Source organism: Dysidea avara, chromosome 8 (genome assembly GCF_963678975.1).
Source record: "Dysidea avara chromosome 8, odDysAvar1.4, whole genome shotgun sequence".
In the NCBI taxonomy this organism is placed as follows: Eukaryota; Metazoa; Porifera; class Demospongiae; order Dictyoceratida; family Dysideidae; genus Dysidea; species Dysidea avara.
The window spans coordinates 29,500,820-29,516,851 of record NC_089279.1 but is presented as its reverse complement, the minus strand read 5'-3'; the positions used below and the strand labels follow the sequence as shown (position 1 = coordinate 29,516,851).

At 37.5% G+C, this 16,032-nt stretch overlaps 1 protein-coding gene across 1 annotated transcript; it reads right to left on the bottom strand.

Moving 5' to 3' along the window:
• Nucleotides 1-6,752: 6,752 nt before the first annotated feature.
• On the bottom strand, nt 6,753-14,619 carry LOC136264331 (tartrate-resistant acid phosphatase type 5-like). The gene is made up of 9 exons (XM_066059044.1): nt 14,407-14,619; nt 13,009-13,111; nt 12,192-12,301; nt 10,701-10,954; nt 9,063-9,203; nt 8,837-9,014; nt 7,166-7,359; nt 6,979-7,105; nt 6,753-6,924 (listed from the first exon to the last, which is right to left on the bottom strand). The coding sequence occupies exons 2-9, from the start codon at nt 13,107-13,109 to the stop codon at nt 6,869-6,871; spliced, it is 1,161 nt and encodes a 386-aa protein (XP_065915116.1). The 5' UTR covers nt 13,110-13,111; nt 14,407-14,619; the 3' UTR covers nt 6,753-6,868.
• Between the last annotated feature and the right edge of the window lie 1,413 nt (nt 14,620-16,032).

The following is a 16,032-nucleotide window of genomic DNA, read 5'->3' as shown; positions in this document are numbered from 1 at the left end:
TTCACCATGGATTCTAGAGCAGACGGCATCAATTCCCATTCTGGTCCGGGTCACCTGTTTTCCGGTTATTGGTACAGTAATGATACAGTTTACCCATTATCATCAGCAATACTGAGCTAAAACTCGAGGAATACACGAACAGGCTCTGCCTTCTGTGTAGCTACACCCTCCAGTGCCTAACTGGTAAAGTAGATAATAACAATAACAACGAATCGCGAAAGTTGGACGGTTGCTTTCACTTGTGGGAATTTATTTTCGAAAAACAACTGGACGTGGGAATTTATTTTCGAAGAGAACGGCCTCTTCGAAATATCCGAAAATAAAAAGCTTTCGAAAATTACCAGCTAGCTATACGGTATACTACGCGTGCATGCATACCAGGGGTGGATCTAGGATTTTTTGAAAGGGGGGGCTAGTGACATAGGAAACTAGCCAGACATTAGGCCTTCTCACAAGGCCCTATAGTGGTAAGATTCATGCATGTAGTAGCTATATCCATGGTCGGAATAATGACTCAAAGTACACTAGCATGTAAAATATGCCAGCCTGGGGGGGTCTGGGGGCATGCCCCCCCCCCCCCCCCCCCCCCCTCCTAGGAAATTTTTGAAAATTAGACCCTCTAAAGGTGAATCTGAGAATGTTTTTCAGTGGAAAATAATGTTTATCAAAACACTTTTACTTTTCCATTAAATCAAGACTGATTGCAATATGCATTAATTGAGTAGCTATCATGCATTCATGATAATCTTTCATTTGTAGCTACCAAGCATTTAGATATAGCTAGCTATAATTATACCATAATGCATTAGCTCCTCTTCAACAGCCTCAACTGTCTATATTAATGATAAAATAATGTTGTTGGATCCCAGTGGAAGGTTATAGGGTATAGATTATTTCATACATCATGATCTTTAGAAGATGATGGTCTAGTGTTCCATAAAGAGAGTCTGTCTTGAATCTGTTGATGTTGAGGCTGGGGTAAGCATTTTCCACAATTCTTCCAATTCAGAGACCATCTGGCAACATTACACAAGTTTGACTGTGATGACTTGCAGTCTGCATGAAGGATGCTGTTTCTAAATACTCCCATGATCAAACAAAGCCAGACAATAGGGGAAGCCTTTGTGGGATAATGTGTGGAAGAAACATGTATAGCTAAGTAGTAGTAGTAGTGTTGAACGTCACAATTATTAGTATGCATGCTCCTTTGCCTATAGTGACACTTTGTTAGCTTTTACACCAATAAAGTGTACTGAAAAGCAGAATGCAGTGAAGGGTACTAATAGCTATTAGCTAGTCCACTGGAAATCCTTAGCAAAGTGCAATATACACATATATATTTTACATTTATGGGGTTTCTAAATTTGCTGTTGTGATAGTCAACTTATTTCTAGATCTGCCGGGTTATGAAGACTGATCTGTAGCTAGCTACAAATACCAGCACCATAACTCACAGCATGGGTCATATCAGAAGGTATACATAACTGATACAGATTTTACATTCATAGACAAGTGCTATAGTTGCCTTATAAACTTATAAAATACCAAGACTATAGCTACAGTTTCCTAAATGGCTGAGTTGGTAACTACATTATTATGCTGAAGCTGATAACTCTAACCAATTAAACCAACTAATTCACAAAACCACACTAATCACCTCTTATAGCCATAGTGGAAAACACTGCTAATTATCTGAATAAAACAAAACCCACAATTAAAATTTTGTAACTAAAGATGCAACCCACAATCAAAACCTTTTCTTGAAGAACTCTTGAGGAAAAGGAAGCTATACTCTCCTGGAACAGAGATGAACAATAGGTATAGTTACATAGATATTATTTGTGTTGGTATAGTGATGCATAATTCCTGAAATAAGCCTGCTTTTGATACACATAGAAGATTTAGGGTTTTATTGGCCAAGTACTAACTTAGAAAGGAAGGGGGGGAGGGCTACAGCCCCCTTAGCCCCCCCCCCATCCTAAATCCACCCCCGCATACCATGACTGTTACATGAATGGGCAAGCTCAATACAATATTGTTAATTTTTCTGCTAGATAAAACTATACAGAAGGCCAAATTTCCACAATATGGTAACTATAGCTACACTGGGTATATTTACATATTATGCATTATATACTAAAAAGCATGATGTTACATATATGCTGCACTGATAGAATGTGACACACAATTATATATGATCTCTTTGCAGTCATGTGATATACACGGCATGTTCATGTGGGAGTGCAGGAGATGATATAGCTCACATCAGTGATCCAATGAAACTATATATTCACTTCCTACATATACATATAGATATATGCAATTGGCACATTGTAGTATGTCAGACAATTAGCCAACGCAGACCTATATATAACCTTTAGGGGATAGTGAGGTCCTTAAAATCTGTATAAGAGGTTTCCCAGGAGGTAATCAAAATACAAGGTTATTGACCTTCAAATATAATAATTGTCAAGTACTTTATACAACTTATTATCAATCAAAACATCTCATGATGTGCCCATGCAACTTGAATTTGGGTCAGTCAATTTATTTCTGGATCAGCACCTAACTATAGCTGCACATTAATACAGTGGAGTTTGAACCATACAACATATTACAGGAATAAGGATGACATTCTTGGGGTCTGAGCTGGGGTGTGTCACACCCCATGTATACATGAAGCTCTGAAATAATAGTTTTCATCAGTATATCAGGCAGTTATACAGTGATATAAACTGTGATTGTTCTATTAAAACAATTGCATGACTGCTCTATTAGAGTACCTTGATCTTAGAAGCATGCATCGACCAATAAGTGTGTGTGTGTCTGCATGTGTGTGTGTGTGTGTGTCTGCATGTGTGTGTGTGTGTGTGTCTGCATGTGTGTGTGTGTCTGCATGTGTGTGTGTGTGTGGGTGGGAGGGATCACATACTAGCTTTCTGTTGCAGTGAAAGCGTAAGAATAAAGTTCATTATAAATATTGCGCCTTTAATTATGTGTTATGATAGTCAACTTCTTTTTCTTGCTGGTGCTCTGTTGCTTCTTTGGTGCTCATTTCCATTTATGAACAAGTGTTAACCATGTAACCTTTATAAGACATTAATTTTATTTTTTGCAGGATGAATGGAGACGTCAGCAAATGCACCCTGATTTTTGAAGGGATCCCAGAGGCCATAGTGAAACAAAAGGGATTGTGGAGGCACATCATAGTCATCTTACTATTTTATAAGGACAAGAATAATTGAAAATTATTAAAAATACTCCACAGAGCTGTCCTCTTCATGGAACAGTGTTTTCTTGAACAAAAATTATCTTCAACCAATGACTTAAAATTGATTTAATTTTGTATATGAGTGGGACTCACAGGCTATTGCCTTTTTTCCTTAATAATAAAGGAAAGTTTCAAACAGTAAAGTATAGTAGCTGGTAACCGTGCAATAGCTGAGTGCTCAGCATTAGGCAAATGCACTACACATTACAGTCAAAATTACTCAATTTGATGATACATGATCATGTACAGAAAGCTTAGTGGTCCAGAAAATATGCTAGTTTACAGTGAAACCTCTCTAGCTTAAAGGATCTTCCTTATATGTATATGTGAGGGGGCATAGGAAAAGGGACCTATAGTGGTTAACGTGGAATTTGAGTCATGCTAATCAAAGAATTCTACAACTCACCAGCTATTCATATTTCAAGTCAATACTCAATTGTTTCACATAGTTATGAAGAATTTAAATACAAGTGTGATTTCCCAATGTATGTAATTTACTATAATTACCTAAAAATAAACGGAAATTTACTGACTTTTACTCAAAAGTTAAAAAGTCTCTATAGGTCCCTTTTCCTATGCCCCCTCACATATATATAGGACCATCATTTAGCTAGTCACTATAGAGCTCTATATACCAATGTCTAAAAGAGGGCATGCAACCTCCTAATAACAGTAAAATTTTGTCAAAATCAGTCACTCCTAAAGTGTTTGTTATTTAGAAGGTATATACACTATATTTTAAAGTAGGGCTAGTTGTCCTAACCTTGTTACTGTTTCTTTAGCTAAGTCTTTCAGTTCCCCAGGATCAGAATCAAGGTCAAACAGTGTAATTGCACAGCATAATTCTTACTGCCTGTATTTATTCCATCTATGTTTTGATATGCTCAGACAAAATCATACCACAGGCCCCAATACTGAATAGCATTGGAGTCATTTATATTTGTGGTCCATTTTCTCTTGTTATAGGGACGTTGTTGAATTAGTTGTTTCAATACTGACTAAAGACAGAGTTAGTATACGTAGTATTGGAACACTATTTTTGTTGTGTAGGATGGCTGGCTGTGGTACTCGGGATCAATAGCTTGAGCATTGTATATATAAACAAGAGGGGGTATTATAGTGTGAGGCAAAGTTGAGCACTGTTTCAATTCCTTCCTTTAAAACATGACAACTATTAATCCTGACCACCACAGTCAGTTCTATTACAAATTAATTTGACACTTGATTCATAGCAACTGTTACTAAGCAACAGAAATTCAAAAATAACCACTACAAAAGACCTATCACATTTAGAAACTATTGCTATGGCACCAAAGTGAGGTTTACCACAGCAATGGTTACCTATAGCAACCTTTACAAAACGATCACCTTGTTGCTTCACTATGGTAACACTAATTGTCGAACCAGACATGTGCTACCAATAGAATCATACCATACTATTTTAGCCAATCAAATTAGTAAAATGATTTTTGTCAAAGGACCTTGGCAAACAAGTGTAACCATGAACCACTGTAGTGGTTAAAAATTGCCTTTTTTAAAAACCAAAATCCTAACAGAACACTCACCTAAACACCACCTTAGAAGAAAGCTTCCCAACCACAAAAGAAGCATTAGAAGTTATATAACGTAATGTAGGTACACTAGTAAATATGAAGTCAAAAACCTAAAAAAGTATTAAATTCTTGAAATGTACCACTTTGTTCATCTTATTTTTTTCTACAGGCCTACAAGAAAATCTGGGCACTTATTATTCTGTGAGAATGCTATCCTACTTTTCAGGCAGGGATAAAAACTGCATAGCTTTCCTTCCTACATATGTCTTTCTTCATGTCCATGACCTATTTTTAAATACATATTGCAATGATAACATCCATGCATTCTCATGTATTACTTCTTGTAGGTTTCACTTTGCCATTGATCTGAAGAGTGAAGCCTTTTCGTTGCTGCAAAGGAAACTCTATGTGTTAATAAGTAACCCTATAATATATATCGTTATATATAATGGTGTGACCGGATCTGGGACATAATCGCACAAGCCTAAATTTACAGTATAAAGCATTGAATACATTGGGTGAAATACTTGCGTATTATTGAAAAATTCCGTAAATTTTTTAACCCCTCATTTTTAGTGAAGGAAGGGACTAACAATAAAAACCTGGATATCATCTTATTCGCCTGTTCAAGAGGAGTTGAAAAATCTTGTTTCGTTGCAGTAGACCCAAGGACATGTAAATTATGAGTGTTTGTTTACGTCATGTCAAAGCGATCGATTTTTCTTCACGAATTACACCTTTGTATGCAGTAAAGAAGGGTGAGTAAAGGAAAAACTTACTCAGTAATTGATTCCCCTGTTCATGGCAAGCATGATGGTGAAAATGTTAGCTCCGTACCTCAATCCGTTGGTAAGTTACAACCGTTTTTGTAAGTGCCTGTAATTTATTTTCCCTATAGACCCTTTTCAGGTGAGCTGCTGCCATAACAACATCCGCCATTTTGGAGTACACCGTTTTGAAACCCTGGTAGCATGAAGGAAAGCGTACAGGTCACCCTTTGCTGTAGAATGCAGAAGAAGCTCTACTGCCTGGGTATTGTTTTACTCTTATAGAAAGCAACGCTATCAGGGTTGCAAAACGGGTTATACTCCAAGATGGTGGATGTTGCGCTGTACAAATCGATTTTTCTGTTGTTGCTACTTTGTAGGGCTGTAACTCCCAAAGTTAATTGGCATATGAAGCTGAAACTTTGCCAGTGAGTACACTTGGCTAAGTAGATTGTAAATATTTAATAAACAGGAATTCGAAAAAAAAAAGCGATTATGTCCTGTTTTCGCAGATCCGGTCGCAATGGCTATAATTATTTTAACCACAGTATATTAAGTTCATACTAGAACAACAATGTTGTTGATACAACTGTGTGCTTGACTTATTGTGATCACAGAGTTGCACATGTAGCAGAAGCCATACCTAAGGCACATTGATGACCACAGCATGCTACAATGCCTGATGTTGGATTATATCAAAGCTGTACAATATACACTCAGGAAACAACACATTGATGTTTTATCTGATATTATTAGCTGAACACTTACATGTAACAGCTATGATATGCATGTTTAGTACAGTGTAATACCAAGTACCACCAGCACCTCTTATTACCATGGCTATCCATAAATGGATTTATAAAGTACCAGTGTTGTTTTTTCCTTATATACACTGAGTCCGAATAAAGATCTGTGTGTGTGTGTGTGTGTGTGTGTGTGTGTGTGTGTGTGTGTGTGTGTGTGTGTGTGTGTGTGTGTGTGTGTGTGTGTGTGTGTGTGTGTGTGTGTGTGTGTGTGTGTGTGTGTGTGTGTGTGTGTGTGTGTGTGTGTGTGTGTGTGTGTGTGCATTTAACATACTGGCTTGTTTGACTATTGCTTCTTTTGTTTTTTTAAGCAATCTCTTTTTACCATATTTAGTGTTTTTCACTAGTAGTAATTCTATTGGCTATAGTTGCTTGACGTATTATGTCAAGGTGCTATTGAGCATATTTTATTGTAACACATTCACTTGTCGGAAATAAAATAATACTGCATTGGCATAAGAGTGCAGCTTGTAGCTACGTATAATCTTTGTCTCTGTTTGGTTCTGTTGTGTAAAAATACAAATCATTTCCTAAATGAATGAAATATGTGATAATGTATGAATCTCAGTCACAACCATACTAACCTTCATAATCCACATATGTAACACTCATAATTGTAGAGTTAACGGTGACATGGGCAAATGCACCATGATAGCTAAAAAACTCCCAAGGGCCGTAACAAAACTTTAGGGAATTTTCAGGCACATCATCCTATGTATAAGGACAAAACAAAAAATAATGACACTGAAATATCCCAATGGAAATACGTACAGCATGACTCCGTGAAGGGTCAGTATTATGACCAGCTCCACTCACAAAATACTCTACAGAACTATCCTCTTCATGGAGGTGTTGCATGGTATGATCATGTCCACAAAAATAAGCAGTGACGTTGTATTCTATCAGTAGTGGTCTGAGGCACTCCACTAATATTTCAGTAGGTCCATGCTCAGCTACTGACCAGACTATTAATTGAACACATTAAAAAGTGAAGGAGAAAGTCATGATAATTCAATTCAAACACATTCATTTATTCACATTTAATTGAGTCCATGTTTTTCCTAAATATCAAGTTAGCATTGCTTTGAAGCTCTTCAAATACTGAAGCTGTTTAAATTCTAAAATACTTTGATATGAGCAATGAAGATAAAATTACTGTACGACACATTCATTATCTTCCATAATTGGCTGTTTTAGGCATGAAGCATGAAAGGCCAAACATTCATGCTCACTGGTTTATAATTAGCTACATAGAAGTCGCAAACAGAAAACCTACAGACTACAGCAATGCCACAACATGTTGATATAATGGAAAATACTTCCTAGCTTTGTTCACAGCTAGTGGTTATATTTTACCAGGGAACAACATATTCATGTTTGCATAATGTATATGACAGTTAATCAGTTTTACACAAGCGCTTACTTTCAATACAGAACATTAAGATACCCTTGCAAGTATAGCAGTACTAACAAATTAACCAGAAACCACCCTATTCAGGGGCGGATCCAGGAGCTGGTAAGGGGAGGGGCACACACAGGCTAAGTTGTAGGTGGTTGGGGAGAGCCAGATTCTCTAGTTCAGTGCTGCATTTTTGAAGCAACAAATAATCACCTCTTAGTAGTGTCTCACAGTTGATTTTTGCTAATTTGGCCTTTTCAGATGGCTGTGAAGTCTTAATGCTGTTTAAAAGGCTCTGGATATCTTTAAAACAGCAACACAATAATTAATTTTAGAGGCACTTAGAACGAACGAAAGTGCTGGGTGGTAATTTCACAGCCAGTTTGACTGGTTGCTTTGGTTTCAGGTTAATTTGTAATAAATGCTAGTAAAATTCATGAGTTAATAAACTGATCTTGGCCTGACACAAAGTTTAGTAGCTATTTTAATCAGAAGCATGGCTGCATGGCTCCTCCACAAGGTGGTGGTGGTGGTGGTGGGGGGGGGGGGGGGGGCATTTGCCCCAAATGCCCCATGCTGGATCCGCCATTGCTATTATATTAACAATGTATAACACCATATATGGATTTTGATTTTTCATGGTCAGACATTGCTTTGGCTTTTGACATACCACACCACAAGTGGTACCAACGCATGTATCATGGACAAACCTTTGTTCTGCCCAAAAGATTATACTACTCAAAAGCTTGTTTTACACTAAAGGAGGCTGGAAGATTAGTGATAACTTGCACCTGGACTACATCAGTACTGCCAAAACATGTGAGTGTACAACCAGTGTGAACCATCATTAAGTAGCACGTTTACATAGGCTTCAACTAGGGAAAATTCCACAGGTACGTTAAAACATCACCTTGCTTGTGCTATTACGAAAAAATTTGTCTTGCACTTCATTTGGCATTTCTGCCACATGAAGTGTGCTTTATTTTCCATACAGCACTCACAGCAGTGCTACATAATAACATGAATGATTAATTCTTTCTTACCCGGGTGGTGCCCTAGTACAAATAGCCATTGTGAAGTTGAAGCAGCTAGTGTGTTTTCAATCCATATCCACTGAGGATCTGAGTCATTTGATGGTAAGCATCCTAGATCACTAGTTGTGAGTAGTTCCGTGTCAATGAACACAAACTGAATTGTAACATTTGAACCAATTCTAAATACCTGAAAAGCATACGCTATTAAAGCAAACACTAATTTCAATGGTGTTACCTCAGTGTAGTAATAGTTTGGCATGTACCATCGATGTGATTTTTGGGTATATGCAATTTGTGCTTCAGCATTTCCAATGTGATCATGATTACCAGCTACCATGTACCATCTTGACTGGAGTGATTCAGCTGTGAACACACTCTATGAATGTCAAACAGAGCAATTGTGGTGTGTATAAATAATGTATACACATGTGCCTTCCACACACTAATGTCAATAATAAAAATTTGAGAAAAAAATTTTACAGGAGCCTTAAAATAAAAAATTACTAAAGACCTTAAGAACCCTTTGAGGATGCTGTATATCGAATTTGATGAGAAGGTATGCCCCACAATCAATGAAAGTCTGACTAAGCCACTGTAAGATGACACACAAGAGGGAGGCTTCAATTGACAACTACAGTACATAACTTACTATAACAAAGAATTAGCATAGCTATAAAGATAGCTTGAAGGTGACATGTTGTCAATAAAGATACAGTACACCTTAAACTAAACATGTTGATCATTTGAATACCAAATGTGACTGTTTAATTAGAATATTTTGCTGCTAGTGTGTGTTTTATTAGAGTAATGTTCAGTTCTCTTGAGGACCCAAATGTATAGAATATAGAGCAAGTGCAAATGACAGTTGCTACTGAAATAAGACCAGTCTCTGGTTTATTGAAGTAGTGAGATAATAAAGAAGTGGTTCAGTTCATTGTACTGGCAGAATGAATAACTGTTTTAGTAGTATAGTATAGTATAGTGAACACGTCTATACATTGTATTGTACTGGAAGTCTAACTGCTCCCATTCAATTACATTACAGTCAAAATCCACAAGCTAAGCTTAATTTGCAATTGCTGTCATTAATATGTACAAACCTTTAACAGCTGCTGTAGATCAAAAATAAAACATTACAGTCTTCACCCTTAAACCTGCGAAAACTTTTGGGGAGTGCATGATTACACAATATGGGCAGCAAAGGTGACATTAGGTGGGATAACTTGTAGCTTAAAACTGCACATCAATTGAATGTCTGTTCACTGGGCTACTTGGAGAAGGTTAAATGAACACAGCAACTACAGCAGCTTACCTGTCATGAAAGCATTGAGCAACAGCGAGTCCCGTCTCCATGTTTCAAAATTTTGTCATGTGTTTACTTTTGATTGTGGGTTTACTCACATGGCCTGATAGAAAAGTTAACGGGAAAGCAAATGGAACTTTTTGCTAGGCGATGGGAGCAACCACCATCAAGTTATGGATCATTCTATAAACGTATATAAAAGGTTTGTGTGTTTCCATACCAACAAGTTATTTGTACAGCTGGTTTTGGCCTCACCATTTAACATTAGGGTAAAACCCTAGGTATTATTTTAATCTGTAGTACATCACAAATAGAATGATGCAAATTGTGTGGCCATAGGATGGACACTTTGAAAGTTACGTGTAAAAAATGTAAATTTAGTAGTTTAAATCCAGTTTTCTTGACTATGAGGGTTTAAAGTTAACAAAACTTGGTGCATTTAAAACAAGAGTACAAAGCTTGAAAAGGTATTAACCTGGCAATTTCACACTTTCTAAATGCAGCAAATATGTGCTTTAGTACCTTTTACGCACAGCACAGCACACACATATGTATGTATGTTGTGCTTACTTCAAATGTAGTATTAAACCTTGAATCATTTACGCTTGTAACACCATCATCATAAAAATTATCTCCGAGTCCTACAGTGAATTGTGAGCTAATTTCCTCTGCCTTTCTACCCATTTGTTCAGCAACATCTTTCTGTGCTAATGTGTAGTATGGCGAGAAGGACTGCCCTCCCCAGTCTCCTACTACAAGAAAACTCAAGTTAGTCCTTCCGTCATATTCTTCATCATCATCACCAACGAGAGTAACAACCAGTACTAAAGCAATACAAGCTATGTAAAACTGTATCAACATTACATATAGACTTAGGAACACTACATAATTTATTATGATTTGCACTTTTGCTGTACACTGGGGTCTGTGATGTACAAGGTCAAATGAGGTTTGGCTTTGAAACTTAGCAACTAAAAACTTTAGGAATCAGAGTGCTTTGCGTGTAAGTGTATGTCCTATTAGAGTATTTGAACAAAGTTCTGTATAATAGATAAATGGGCAAGTAAATATGAAATTTTGTCTGGTTTGGATAACATACCTAACTAAGGCACTTGTGAGTTTAGGCAGTAACAGTTTTAAATTGCAAGAAATCTCATTGCAAACTAAATATAAAGACATTTATTGTAAAGAATTGAACAAAGGTGACACTGTGGTATAATGGCTGTTACTCATTGTATATCTTTTTAAAGCATGGATGTATCTCAATAGAACTATTTTGGCTTAAATTTAGGCATAAACAACCTCTTTCAACATTCCAAAAATAGACTAGTATAGATGTGGTATTGTGCAGGGTTCAAACTAGGAATTTCCACACCTATATACCTATTAACCCTTTACCACTCTGCCACTACTGTCAGTTGGTCGCCTCACTTAGCTTTTGCTCAACTTTGTTCGACCAGCTACGTTTGTCACCATATTGAAAAGCAAATAAATGACGTGATACAAAGTATCGGTTGGCATCAAACATTTATAGTTTAACCAATACCAGTCCGATACTACCAAAATAGGGCACTAGTATTGGTGCATCACCACAATATAACACATAAAGCACCATCTGTACTTGTGTGTACAAAAAGTACAGCACTTGGGGTGTCACAAGGATAATACAGCACTTGGTTTCACCTCGTACTGTATTAGTCTCTCAACATATCCCACATCATACTGTACTTCCATAAACACACGTGGCAATGCCTTAACTATTACATAACATGCGCATACTAAATAAATTGCCATACAAATGTTTTTCAGCTATTGTACTATTTCTACTTGTTAACAAACTTGTCCTGTTGCTCTGTTTTGAATCTGGGAAGAATGGGTTTTGGGAAAGGTATTTTTAAAGCATTCTCAAATCTGTTTATAAAATCATATTAACGCCATCAATTGAAGAACCACAATGTGGCTGAAATTGAAGCATGTGGAAGTTGGTTAAAAGGCCCATCTAATCAACAAGCCCTTTGAGTAACACACACATACACATACCACATTCATAACACAACTCACTTATGGTGACAACAATTACTATCAATAGTAAAGCAATGATTGTGATGCTATAATACAGACGCCTTCTATTGAAGTTGTGTTCCTGTGGCTCTATGATAAATTGATCATCACTGTAATAAGAGAATTGACAATCAATTTAGTGTGGTGGCACAAATACAAGTCTAAGCTACCTCTTTATTTTGCACAAATATCCTACTTAGAGCACACCTCTGTACATGCTGTATGTACAAATGCAGAGTGTTACCATGTGTGTATGTGTGTGTGTGTGTAATGTATTGTATTGTGTGTGTGTGTGTCTGCATGCATGCATGTGCGTGAAGTACATGTACATGTATAATTTATACAATTTATAAACAAATTTTTCCAGGTTCCAGCATACAATTGAAATTGGACTCATAACCAACCTCTATGAATTCTTTATTTTCTATGTCACTAACAACAAGAGTACATGATAAAAATAGGGAGGGAGAGTGTCTAACTACCAATACAGCCTGTACAAAATCACTGCATATTATTGAACAGACAGTGATTTTTGAACAACTTAAAACTTTTACTGATGATAGAGATCTGTTGATAGGTGTTGAGTGCTGTTAATAGGTGTCGAATAAGGTACAACTTTTGCTCTACTAATGTGTGGATGCTCTATAATACCCAGTGATTTTGGCTGAAGGTGTCCTACTTAGACACTCTCCCTCTCTATGTACTCTTGCTAATAAATATATTATAAGATACAGAAACTAAGCCAGCAATCTGTGGATGTCTGCTTGTTTGCTAAACAGTCTGAATGTCTGGTCCAGCTGTGAGGATGTGCACTCACCCTACAGTCCCATACTGATTTGGTGAAACTTGTACTACAGGTTTTTGGTCATCACCATCCTCATCATCATCATAGTTGACTGAGTGATAGCGTGACATCATCACTGTGAATATAACAAACCAAAGAATAATAAATAATAAAAGAAACGCATCAGCTATGTTACATCATGCAGTACGGTAGTAATTGTACAAGTATATTGGGACCACATTTTCTCACAAAAAAAACTATTGACCAGAAACCAACCTCACAATTCCTTCATGGTACCTTGGCAATATTGGTTAGGTAAAAACCCTTCAGTATGACCTGAAATGCTTCCAATAGGTTGCTACAAAAATTTTTTAAACAAATTGTTTAGAGGATGCCTGACTGACTTACTTACTTATGCCTTCAGACAAGTGTAACTTGATAGCGGCTAGGGATAAGGGCTTGATTTTTTTCACAGTTTGACATCAGTTCAGGTGCCTTTTGGCCACAATTGGGATTGCAGTATAATAATCAGTGTAAAGGATTTCTATCAAACAAATTGCTATTCTGATGGCTTCAAACTACTATCCGGATGTAAAAATACTATCCGGGTATCTGGATAAAGCGGATATCTGTTTCAGTCCTAGTGTGGATTGTATAAGCAGCTTTAAATCAACAGTACAATTCTTTGTTTTACAAGCATATTGTATTTTTGGGTGGAGGTGATGACTGGTACAGAGTGTTCAAACTCAACCATGTGTATGCTTTTTTGCTATCTGTAAGATGCCAAATGCATGCAACTATTTAGTGGACTTCTACAAGGATGACCTTTATTCAGAGGGTCTTATAAGTAAGGCTGTATTGTGGTCCACGTACTAAGGTATTCATGACAGAGGTTTTCGCAAAACTGAGTTATAAGCATTTGTTTAAATGTCATTTCTCAATGGAAAATGTGGAGAACTGAAATTGTTACATTTTAAAAGGACAAAACTACTTAAATCTCTCCCATCCTATGATTAAATAAATCAGTGTTTAGCTATGAGATACTCAGGGAATTGCTACTACACAAGTACACAAGGCATGGTTCTCCCGGAATCGCTATGACATAGATAGTATACCCTCCGGACACTGGATAGTAATATGCAACAACATGGTACATACATTATCTAGCTACAACTACAGACTACACATACTACTTATAATTCAAGGGAAAAGGGGATTGTCATCAACCTCGTCATCAACCTCGTCATCAACACCAGCACCCTGAAGTGTCCAATACCTCAGGATCATCCATGGACACTGGATTGGACATAGAAAACATACCCGGGCGCTATGACCAGACCAGTGGTTTCAGGGTGCTGCGCTAGACTAAGAATCGGGCGGGTGTGGGATGGTAAACAAGAAAAGTGTACCTTAAACACTAGATCGACTCACATAATTAATATAACATGTCTTTTCGTTGCGAATCGGCGAAAAGGTCGTCTTAGGACTTCCTGCAGTACGTACGTAGTCTCACAGGGGCTTCCTGTAGCTTGAGTCCAGCTAGCTAGTGTTATAGAGTCAGATAGAGACTCCCCTGCACCTGACTACACCCGTTTATTGAGGAATTCACGAGACGGTCCTTTTTGGCTACGCTGGGCTAGCACGTGTCGTGCACGTGCCTGAATATTGCAAAATCTCACGCCACAAACTTTTTTTTTTTGGTTAGCTGCAGCTGTGTGCTGGATAGCGTATAGCAGGGGCGGATCCGGGGGGGGGCTTTGGGGGCTGAAGCCCCCCCCCCTTCATATTTAGGCTTTACTTGATCAATATGCTGAACATTATAATGAAATTTTGTCTTAGCATAATTATATGATCACTAATAATACAAATACTCATAAAACCACCTTATAAACATCTTTCCAAGGTATTATCAGTGGAGTTATGCTAAAGTTTATGCAACAAGGACCCGGATCAGCATTGGAGGTGTACAAGATCGAGATACTCTAATAGAGCAGTCAGCTAACTTCTCTAATAGAACATTCACTGGAAACATATAGTTGATTCTGTTATGATTTTTTTCCAAATCTGCCTGCAGCTATACATACAATGAAGTGCATTGGTCTGTTTAAAGGGCTTCATTCATCTACTTGTGTAGTTAATATGTACGGCAATACTTAATTCAGGTACACAATCTCCATTGAAAATGTCTCTTGTATTGTTCAAATTTCACTTTCAACATTATTATTCTAACATGCACCTATTCAGTGTTGTGCAATTGTGAGAGGGGTGCATCATGTACTTGGTTGTCTGTACCTACCCAAACTTTTTCATTAACAAAATGCTTCAGAGAGCCATACCTATAATCTAAAGGCAGTATATAAAATATCTACAGGCAGAAAATATTATGATTTTATGTGGAAATGTCCCCAAATTGCAATATTTAGCATCTATTTTTCAAAATTTTCCTGGGGGGGCATGTCCCAGACCCTCCTAGTTCCAGCATGCAGAGCATACTGGGAAGTGTGCTTTGCACACCTCTACCCAAGAGATTAGTACCTTGAGTTAGCCCCCCCTTTTATAAATCCTAAATCCGCCCCTGTATAGTTACGGCGTTCACTTACGTTTAGTTATGCATATGGTTATGTGCAGAACGTACAGGTCAGTGACACCTTGATGCTATGCAGCACAGCTGGCTGTGATCAGTACTGCTGCTAGACCTCTGGCTGTGATCAGTACTGCTGCTAGATTGCTGTTGCTGCTGCTGATCACTTACAATTATAAACTCTACTATAGTGGCAGGTATATCCTATTTGGTTGCCTCAATATGCGAGTACTGGGCCGGTGTTTTTATATGTGCATACTAAAGGCATGTTGTATATGCCGTAGCCATTCTTTTGTTATCACATGACACATCTGCACTCTTGTAACCTGGCAAAAAGATTGAAAGCCACACCATGAATGGTGGGGCAGATTAAAGAGTAAGGTGACCAACTTGGGCAACTGAAATGAAAAGTTACCAAAGAGGAAGTTTGGATAATCTGGGGACAAGTTTGGTTGCTCTTCTCTGCACTCTCTCCA

Excerpts from the sequence above, each read along its gene's own strand:
- LOC136264331 (XM_066059044.1), bottom strand. The coding sequence starts at position 13,109 with ATGATGTCACGCTATCACTCAGTCAACTATGATGATGATGAGGATGGT. Across the intron at positions 12,302-13,008 it reads AATCAGTATGGGACTGTAGG|TGATGATCAATTTATCATAG; the intron begins GTGAGTGCACAT and ends CTCTTATTACAG. Across the intron at positions 9,204-10,700 it reads GGTTTAATACTACATTTGAA|AGTGTGTTCACAGCTGAATC; the intron begins GTAAGCACAACA and ends TGACATTCATAG.